Raw genomic sequence first — 10,805 nt, forward strand, 5'->3', positions numbered from 1 at the left:
CACACACACACACACACACACACACACACACAAACAGCATTACATGCTCTTTATTGTGCAGATAAACAGAGACCTCCATGTAAACACACACAAACTGTTCGAGGGCTGCATGCATCAAAGATAATCTCCCGTTAAAAGGGGGCGTGTCACAGGAAGTCCACACTAAAGATCAGTGTGTGTGTGATGAGCACCAAACATTTTCCCTCTTTCTCAACATTTTCTTGATTTAATAGACAAATCAAGGTTTCAGTTTATTTCTGATCACAAATCAAAAAAACACTTTAGAAAAAAAACAATTTCAACTCAAGTGCTGCAAACGCTGACACGCCTCCACGGTAGAATCAATAAAAAGTCAAACACTGAAGATAAATGGCCTTGAGCTGTATGTTTCTGACTACTCAAAGTGCTTGAACACTCACACACATTCACACACCTCTGATGAAACTCTCACACAAAACGCCCCGTCAGCTGGAGTCAGCCTACGAGGGCTTCCATCTGTGAGGGGTTTGAGATCCATCGTGTTTGTGACGGCGAGTCACTGAGGGGAGTGATCCTTTGTCGTCTGGCTGCTGAGTTCGAGACGAGCCGGAGGTGAGGGATGGATTTATCATCACGATAGTCCGGACAGAAGGAAATGAACGTGTGGAAGACGTCTTCACAGTCTGAATGAGAGAGTTGGACTTTTATAATATTTCTGAATAAAGTGAATCGATCAGTGACACATGAAGTCATGTTCACACGGACACAAAGCCAGATTCAAAAAGGAGAACCAGCTCATGTAGGAGCATTTTGATTTCATCAGGACTCTAAGCTTCAGGGTGAGCTACATGAGGCTACCTGCTAATACTACCTTAGTGACATTTAAAAACCTGCACGAAAATCCATCCCTCCATTTTCTGCCTCTTATCCGGGCCGGGTCGCCGGGGCAGCAGTCTTAGCAGAGACGCCCAGACTTCCCTCGCCCCAGACTACGAGGACCCCGAGGCGTTACCAGGCCAGCCGGGAGACCTAGTCTCTGCAGCGTGTCCTGGGTCGACCCCGAAGCCTCCTCCTGGAGGGACATGCCTGGAACACCTCCCCAGGGAGGCGTCCTGGGGGCATCCGGACCAGATGCCCGAACCACCTCAGCTGACTCCTCTGGACGTGGAGGAGAAGCGGCTCAACTCCGAGCTCCTCTCTCAGGATGCGCCCAGCCACCCTGCACAGGAAGCCCATTTCAGCAGCTTGTATCCGGGATCTGGTTCTTTTGGTCATGACCCACCGACCCGGAGAGGGTAAGCCAACAGCCAGGAGGCCCGGCCTCAGATTTAGAAAACAACCACAGAGATTTGTTGGGTCTTGACGTGGATCCCGGTGGTCTGAAGCTGGGTCTATGGATGCAAAGGTGCAGAGAGGCGTCAGAGTGTTGGTGGAGCAGCACGAGGAGGCTGACTGAGAGGTTCTGCTTTTATTGGATAATAAATGATGCTTTTCTTTGTTTCTGTGGAGAAGCTGATCAGAAGAGAACTCTGCAGTGGGACTGACGAGTTTACAGAGAAAAGAGTCTTAAGTGGTCCGAATTCAAACAAAGCTTGATAAATGTGAAAAAAGAGAAAAGCAAACACGGCGCTCAAATGGCACGAGGAACAAAGCTTTGATTCAACGGCTCTCCTGAGAGAAAAGCTAAAAGCATAATCATTGCATGAGTACAAATAAGCTAAGTAACAAGCAGCAAGCGGCCACACAATCAGCCTCATTCTGCGAGCACAATGTTCCTGTAAGTAGCAGATAATTACAGCCATGTGAAGTGAGCGCGTAGGTACATGAGAAGCAGGAAGAAAACACTGGAAGAAAGAGAGAGAGCACGATACACGTGTCCTCAGCTGCTTGGTCGACTCACTTCATGAGTCCAGCTGTCAGCGGTCACGACGTCATACATGATCTATTCATGACAGTTCAACACTTCACTTCAGTTTATTGCCTTTTGTAGTATAAAACCACACTGAGCATGTGCAAGAGTTACAGCAGTACAACTAGACAAGGACACAGGACAGGAAGTTTAAAGGACAGAGACAGTAGAGCCACATGAGAAACATACCGTAGATCATACGTGTTAGCTCAGGCTGCACACAGAAGAAGCTGTTAGCATGACGGGATGAAGAGCAGCCATACCGTGTGCCTGAGGTGATGACCTGCTGATGCTGAGGGCGCGTGACAGCTGACTCCAGTCATCCTGCCTGCTTTGTTTCAAGATGAGATTCCCAAAGCAGACAGCGAGCGAGCTGCTGAGGATGCTGTTGAGACCTTTTAATGGTGTTACTGGTGTTTCTGCTGAGATCATCTGAAAGAGTGAGAAATGTAAAACTCCTCGTCTTCTTCTGTGATGATGGGAGACTGAGGTCGTCTTTCGTTTTGGAGGCGTTCAGGATCAGATGGCCTCGCTCCCTCTGATCAATCAATCAATCAATCAATCAATCTTTATTTGTATAACATCAGTTCATAACAGGCGTTATCTCGAGACACTTTACAAAAGCAGGTAAAGGACCTTACTGATGGATATATTAAAGAGCTCAGCTGAATCCGTCATAGAAGAACAAACTTCCCTTTAACAGGCAGAAATCTTCAGCAGACCCGGATCATGATGAACATGTGATAAACTGAGCTGGGCTTGAAATGGGACAAGATGCAGAAAGAAGAGAAGGATAGGATAGGTTTTGGGGGGGGGGGGATCTGGGCAGGCCATCCTCGTGGGGGGGGGGGGGGGGTGTTTGGGCAGGCCATCCTCGTGGGGGGGGTTTGGGCAGGCCATCCTCACCAACAGTCCCAAGGAACCTAAGAGAGCTCAGGAGCTCCCAGAAAAAGGAGAGGTTAGAATATAAAGACAGAGACAAGCAGTAATAAGATATGAATCTGATCTGTGTCTTCAGCATATTATCATGATGTAAAGCAGTACAGTGAAAGGGATTAATGTATCATGTTGTAGTCAAGACCCCACTAACCGAGACCAGAGTGGTCTGAGACCGAGACCAAGGCAGACCAGGACCAGGACCAGGACAAGGACCAGGACCAGGACCATCCTGTAAATATCTCCCTCTTGTGTGCAGGCGGCGTGTCCCTCACTTAGTCCAGAACGCCGGGGGACGAGACCCTAAAAGCGAACGAGTTTGAGTTGTTTGTTGTTTTAGAAAGAGGCGTGTTCCTTCATGCTGCGATGACGCAGGAGGCGACCAGCGGCAGCAGAGGAGTCTCTCTCTCTGTTTCACATTTCTGCTGTGGTTTGTGCAGGAGCTGAAGGAGAAGATGGACGAGCTGAAGCCGCTGATCCCCGTGTTGGAGCAGTATAAGATGGACGCCGCGCTCATCTCCCAGTTTAAGGAGGAGATCAGGAACCTGTCGGCCGTGCTGACCGGGATCCAGGAGGAGCTGGGAGCGTACGACTACGACGAGCTCTACAAGAGAGTGCTGAGACTGGACAGCCGGCTGCGCAGCTGTATGGGCAAACTGAGTAAGTCCTGAAGTGCCGCCTCACACACAGCTGTCTGAAGTGGCATCACATCCGTCTTTAAACTAAACAAGAGTGTGATTTGCCCTCATTGTTTGTTAGCTGCTGGAGAAAAAAGCTAAAGAAGAAACGTTAAAGACGGCTTTTCAAAACCAACACAATACAAAGACACAAATGTGTAATCTGTCTGCATGCTGGACATCGTTATTATGCTGTTTTCATCCGAATGTTTTCCTCATGACCTGGTGTCGCCTCAGAAATGCTCGCTCCCTGACGCTCTCTCATCAAAACCTCAACATGATGGGGTCAGTGGGAGGGATTTTAAACCCTGTAAAGAGACGTATGGGTGTGTCCAGACAGAAGTGAGACGTGCACACAAACAGTCTCAATCATATCGACTTTAAGAAAGAAGATAAAAGCTTTGATGACACACGACAGAGATGCTACCGTATGTGCATGCTAACTCCTGCACAGTCTGCACTTCTTTGGTCCCAACGTGTGCGTGTTTCTTTCTCAGGCACCTGAAATATTACTTTACTACTCAAAGTACAGACAAGAGAAAACGTGCGACTCAATTTACTCAAGGCAGAAAAAAAGTCCTTGTAGTTGGTTTTAAGTCCCGCCCCTCACAGGGCAAATAGCCAATCACAGTTTAAGATTTTGGGGGTGGCCAGTCAGATAGGGGGGGGCCCATGACACCCATGGTGACCCTTTAAAAAAATCCTCTTCAGATATGAGTATTAATTATTGTTATTATATTTCAGTATTATTAGTATTAATAGTATAAATGTTGTTGTGGTTTATGTCAGAGTGTTTACGGTGGCTGTGATCTAATAATAATACGATGTTTTCTTTCACCCCTGCTGCATCGCATGATCACTTTGTTGACCTTTAATGACTGTTTATTATTTTGCACAAACATAATCTTTCAGTTTGAAATATTCTTCTGCATATTTTTTCATCAGTACTGTACCTGCTGGTCTAAAGCTGCAGACAGTGGCTGCAGCTCCCCGCTCTGAGCCTGCTGTCTTAGTATGCACGGGGAGCGAACACTCCGGTGGCACAGGCATGAAATTGGCTTGAGGAGAAATCTAGTTAGAGACAAAACCCAGCACAGCACATCTTATCGCTGCATTTCTCTATTAACAGCGTGTGGGAAATTAATGAAAATCACTGGACCCGTTACAATAAAGACATCTGGAACCCGGTTTGGTGCATGGATGACTGATCCTCTGGCAACCACCAGAAACAACAGGGTGAGTTATGGAGGGGGGGGGATGCAGTGTTGAAGTGTAATATTGATGTCTTCAAAGTAGACAGAATATCTGCAGTCAGACTGTAACTATGGAGTTTGTTTTTATTGGAGGATTAATCCTCCAGTAGAGACGTTTCTGTCTTTCAAATATCGACTCAAAGAGTAGAAATCATTTATAGCTTTAAAGACCCACTCCGGCATTTTTCACAGTTTGTTTTGAATCATAAATTAGAGGCAGAGTTAACTGAAAGGTTTTCAAGGATGGGAACCTTTTTCATTTGTCCAACAACCTTTGCTTTGTGTAGTCTCTGTCGTCTTATTGGAGCCACGCCCACAGGAAGTTGCACATAGGGGAGGTTAAATACCTGCCTGCATGGGTGACAAGGAGGGGAGTGAAGTGGGAGGGTGCAAATGGAAGAAGAGACCCCCATGGACCTGAAATACAAATATAGTTAAAGGTCACATGACCTCCTCCTCCTCTTCAGGTGAAATCAGTGTCCTCGCTCCTCTTCATCATGTGTGTGAAGTGTGTTGTTGTAAATCCACTCTGATCCTGTATTTGATCATGTCTATAAACCCCTCTATTTCAGCCCTGCTCAGAACAGGCTGTTTCTGTGTCTGTAGCTTTAAATATGTAAATGAGCTGTGTCTGACCACGCCCCCTCTCTGGAAGGGCTCGGGTGTACTCGCTGCTTTCTGGCTCCATGTCCTATTGTTTACGGTGAGAAGGCAGACTCAGAGGGCAGAACAAACACCTAGCTGTGGGAGTGTCACCCACCTGGGGGAGGGGCTACTGCCCTTTGTGATGTCATGAAGGGAACATCTCCAAACGGCCTGTTTGAGCACACATTTTCTGAAAAGTGGAGCAGGATCATTGTTTATAGACAGACTGGAGACACATGTTAGAGGAACATGGAGAAGAGGATTCTGGGTAATGTGTAACCTTTAAATTTGCATGTGTTTCCTTTCTGAGTTATAACCATCGAATAAATAAACACAATCTGAGCTCTTATCTGACAAATGTGGACTCTCTCCGAGGCGGCGTAAACATTGTGAGTGAGAAGATTACAGAATTGATCTGACGTCTGACGGCGTGGTCAAAAGAGCAGAGTGAGTCACGCTGGAGCTCGAGGTCGCCCACGAGAAAGTAAAACAAGGATGTCACTAAGAAAAGAAAGTAAAGAGAGAGACAGCAAGGCAAAGACAGGTGAACTCACGTTTCAACTGGAAGGAGAGGAAGGGAAGATGTTGTGAATATCAGCACTGCTGTGGTTTGGTGGAAACCTCCATTTTCAGGGTAAAACACAGTTATAGTTATTTAAATCAATCTGCAATTTGTCCGCCCTAAAACGAGGCTAAAGTGAACCTCCAGCAGGGAGGGTGGCGTGAACAGAGGACTCAGAGGACAAGTGATGGGAGGGCACCAGGAGAGGAATGACTGTACTGCAGTGTGTTTGTTTCAGTGCAGGCTGAGACCAAGCGAGACAAAACACGAAAAGAGCTTCAAGCCATTCTGCGACATGTTTCAGACCCAGAAGAACTTCTCTCAGGTCCTGTCGAGAGCGCGAGAGCCGTTTGACAGCGTCTCCATATTAAAAGACAAACGATGGAGCGCTCCGGAGTGGGTCTTTAAGACCAGGTTAGGAAAGGCGTGTTGGTGTTTCTTACCCCCCTTCTCTTGTCTGATGTAGGTCTGGTACATGGACAGCTACACCAACAGTAAGATAGTCCGTGAGTACAAGACGATGGACGACTTCGTAGCAGGCGTTGTTTCCAGAACCTACAGCCTGCCGTTTAAATGGGAGGGAACCAATCACATGGTCTACAACGGCTCGCTCTACTACAACAAGTATCAGAGCAACATCATCGTGAAGTACAGCTTCGAGTCGGGCAGCGTGCTGGCTCAGAGAGCTCTGGAGTTCGCCGGGTTTCACAACATGTACCCGTACACCTGGGGAGGATACTCGGACATCGACGTCATGGCCGACGAGCTGGGGATGTGGGTCGTGTACGCGACCAATCAGAACGCTGGAAATGTGGTGCTCTCTCAGATCGACCCGGACACGCTGCAGGTGCTGAAGACTTGGAACACCGAGTACTCGAAAAGGAACGCGGGCGAGTCCTTCATGATCTGTGGGACGCTCTACATCACCAACTCGCACCTGTCAGGGGCGAAGGTGTACTACGCCTTCTCCACCAAGACCTCCACCTACGAGTACATCGACATCCCCTTCCACAACCAGTACTTCCACATCTCCATGCTCGACTACAACGCCAGAGAGCGGGCGCTGTACGCCTGGAACAACGGACACCAGGTCATATTTAACGTCACGCTGTTCCACGTCATAAAGACGGACGATGACTCTTAAACAGCTCCGTCCTCTGTGAGACCAGGACCTGCTGATGGACCGGGGTTCTTTTCAAATATGGACCGTGGGATCTTTACTCACCACTACTTGAACCTTTCTGAGCCGTGGCTCCGGACTGAACATCCCGGCTGGTTCAGACACACGTTTCTTTGCTGCTGATCCAGACTCTGCTTTGCCTTATTTGCTCCGTGTTTGCTCTGCTCGCCGAGGGAAGCTTTTGCATGAAGGTCCACATTTTATCTGCCATGATTTCCTAATATGTGTGCTTCTGTTGCAAATCTGTGTTTGCATTGTTTTTTTGTATATTTAAAAATCTATTCAAAGTATTTAAACTCTTCTGCGTATTCGCTCCACTGATTGTACGATATTTGAACCTTCCTTCTTTTGAAGCTGATGAACTTTTGCTGTAACGTGCGTCTCTGTGAAAGAAAATATTTGTATTTTTTATAAAACTAAGTGGTTGGAGAGAATCTGTCATTCAAATTAAATGATTGTACATTTCATTAAAAGTGTTTCACCTGGTTTTCTTGACATCAGCTTTGACCTTTGACCTCTCTATTCTGCCTTTAACTCCAGAGGAACCTGTGACCTTTGACCTCTGTGCCTGCTTCAGCCGCCTATCTACGCTGTAGCATCGTCTTTGACCGTCACACAGACGTCGAGCCCTGTGATTGGTTGGCTGCATTAACAACATGCCAGGTATAAAATAATATTCATCTGTGTTACAGCAGCAAAGCAGGACAGCAGAAGCAAATCACACAGTGCAAAATTAAATTAGATAACTATATAAAAATGTAAAACAAATAAAAATATATATGTGCATAAAATATATATACTGTCATGTGCGGCCTCTAGGTGGCGCTACACTAAAAATTAACTGCTGCTCAATATCTATCTGCTTTAAGTCCAACATGATGCGCTCTGTTTAGCTTCCATGGTTTCTCGAACACGAACATGCAGAGGTGCTAAACGCTGAGCTGCCGGGTGCTCAAAGAAGAAAAATAATCAGGAGTCAATAAGCCCATAAAGAAGAAGCAAAGAGCTTTCTATACATCTGATCAGATACTGATAATCCACAGTGATGACAGCCTCTCTCAGAGAGGGCGGGAGTTCCTCCCCCTCCGTTTGAAGCCCAGCAGGTTGTCAGAGTCGGCTTTGGCGTTTCAATCAGAGCGAAGTGGCGATGAGCTGCAGAGATGATTCACAGCGCTCTCTATAATTTCCTCCTCACTGTCGTGTCCGTGTCTTCAGGACATGTTTGCTTTACGGTACCTGATGTGCGAGCCGTGAAGCTGTCACGGTGTGGTCCGTCTTTCTTTCATTTTTATGGGTAAGCAGTCACAGATTCATCCACACGTAATGAAACGCGCCCGAGGCAGAGAACATTTGCATCCGGCCTCATAAACAAACTGTGACACGCGGCTGGAGGATGAAGGTAATCTGTAAATTTCATCAGGCTCCATCAGAGATCACAGGCAGCTCTGTGACACGCCGCTTTTCACCCAACTACAAAGTTAGTTACCTCTCGGCCTTTGTTGGGGAGAATCTAATTAAACAAGAGATTTAAACCCATGTCTTCAAACTGCAGGTAATCTATCACAGAGCTGCAGAAACACGGCTTAGTAATGAGCGCCGTGTGCTCTGAAATAAACCTTTTCTTACGTCTCTACCTGATGTGAGAAAAGTCTGTGGGTGGAAAGTGAAAATAACTTACAGTTTAAAGTTTTAACGAGATTATCTGACTATGGGATTTGATTTTTCTCCTCTCTTCACTTCTGTTCGCCCTCGTTGAATGATGTAAGCTACGACGGCAAATAAATCCATACTCCACCTTTAACACCACCAAAAACATCTCTATACTGGTCGCTCCAAAGAACAGCCTTTAAATACTGATCAACAGAGTCTGAGTGGCTTTACTCATCTGTCCCTGCAGGGGGCGCTGGAGTCCCCTCTCTGTCCCTGCAGAGGGCGCTGGAGTCCCCCGCGTGTCCCTGCAGGGGGCGCTGGAGTCCCCCGTGTGTCCCTGCAGGGGGCGCTGGAGTCCCCCGTATGTCCCCACGGGGCGCTGGAGTCCCCCGTGTGTCCCTGCAGGGGGCGCTGTGGAGTCCCCCGTGTGTTCCTGCAGGGGGCGCTGGAGTCCCCCGTGTGTTCCTGCAGGGGGCGCTGGAGTCCCCCGTATGTCCCCACGGGGCGCTGGAGTCCCCCGTGTGTCCCTGCAGGGGGCGCTGTGGAGTCCCCCATGTGTTCCTGCAGGGGGCGCTGGAGGTCAGCCACGCCCCTCAGTCACAGAGCATACATGTAACCGCTCGTATGGAACACGTGACATCCACCTTGTGTATCCTGCCATGAGTTGAATGCAAGATGCAATATGTATTTAGCCACTAGGAGCAGTGTTGAGCTGTATGGTGACAACATCAGAGACAGCAGAGAGCAAGGACAAAAACAAATCCAACAAACCCGCACTATGATGCGTCATTGCTGTTGCATAGCAACAAACATGCAGGCGGTGACCAGTGCCCTGGTGGACAGCGTGCAGTGTCAGAAGTCTCACTTAAGGTAAGAATATAATAATATTAATATATACAGCAAAAATAAAAAATAAGGGAAGAAGAAGTAGAAGAAGCTCACGACTTGTTTTATTTTTTGAAAGTCGCTCTCATCCTCAAAAAGTTTTGACGCTCAGGATCACGCTTTGTACATGTGACACATTCACCTCCGCTTAGCGGGTGTGTATGTGGCTTCCTGTGCTTCTGCAGCCAGCCTCTAGTGGACACTGGAGGAACTGCAGGATGTTACACTTCAGCATCAGCTTCTAACTTCCAGTTTATTGAAGGTTGCTGCTCGGTTCTAAAAGTGTGAAGCAGAGGACGTTCCCTGTCTTTGTCCCTGTTCACATCCTGGCTGCTCAGGTATTCATAGAAATGTGAGTATCAGATCAACGTGTGCGTGTTTGACCACACACGTCTTTATCTGAGCTCAGCCTCTGTCAGGACACACACACACACACACACACACACACACACACACACACAGCAGGGACACACTCCAGTGGTTCGACATTAGACCGTATCATGACAGGTGTCAGGATCTCAGACTCACCTGTGATGAGTTTTTGTTGTCCCTCCGTTTGGATTCTTTCTGGGTCTGAACCTGAAAAATGTCCAAGGGGACAGAACAGTGTGAGACAAAGAGGCTTTTCTTGCAGCATTGCTGTTTGTCTTTTCGTATTGATTGTACTTGTGGAGGGGGGGATAACGTATAACTGTATTTGTCGAGGGACCATGTACAGTATTAAAGATAAATGTTGCCTTTTGATGGATTGCACCAGAGCTAGTTTACAGTCCCTCGCTTCCCCTCAGCAACCTTCAGATTCAAGAGGAAAATCACAGGAGCGTAAATATCGTAGCTTCAAAGAGGCGTCTGAAAGGAGCCACAGATATGAAGATGATGTGAACTTCACACTGAAAGAAAAATCAGACTAAAGGCAACAAAGCAACGTCCCACAGTTTGATGGTCCTGAAGAGGATCCTGTCAGATTTTCCTGAGGTGCGAGGTTTAAGTCCCGCCCACACGCAAAGATTTTTTAAATGTTAACAACAAAGCAACAAAGGATTACAGCAGATTACCATCAGTGTCTTAAAATACACTCACAGTCGATGACTCTGTTATTCCAGCAGCAGCATTCCCATAGTCACGTGGT

The 10,805-nt window shown here is 47.3% G+C and overlaps 1 protein-coding gene across 1 annotated transcript in view; it reads left to right on the forward strand.

Annotated features, from left to right (window-relative positions):
- The window catches only part of olfm3a (olfactomedin 3a), a 23,408-nt gene extending 15,737 nt beyond the window's left edge, over positions 1 to 7,671 (forward strand). Inside the window, exons 4-6 of the mRNA XM_079360990.1 lie at positions 3,265 to 3,484; positions 4,631 to 4,737; positions 6,428 to 7,671. Of these exons, the coding sequence (XP_079217116.1) occupies positions 3,265 to 3,484; positions 4,631 to 4,737; positions 6,428 to 7,105 (1,005 nt within the window). The 3' untranslated portion in view covers positions 7,106 to 7,671. The remainder of the gene's footprint in view (positions 1 to 3,264; positions 3,485 to 4,630; positions 4,738 to 6,427) is intronic.
- The last annotated feature ends 3,134 nt before the right edge of the window (positions 7,672 to 10,805 follow it).

Source organism: Symphodus melops (assembly GCF_947650265.1).
Source record: "Symphodus melops genome assembly, chromosome: 14".
In the NCBI taxonomy this organism is placed as follows: domain Eukaryota; kingdom Metazoa; phylum Chordata; class Actinopteri; order Labriformes; family Labridae; genus Symphodus; species Symphodus melops.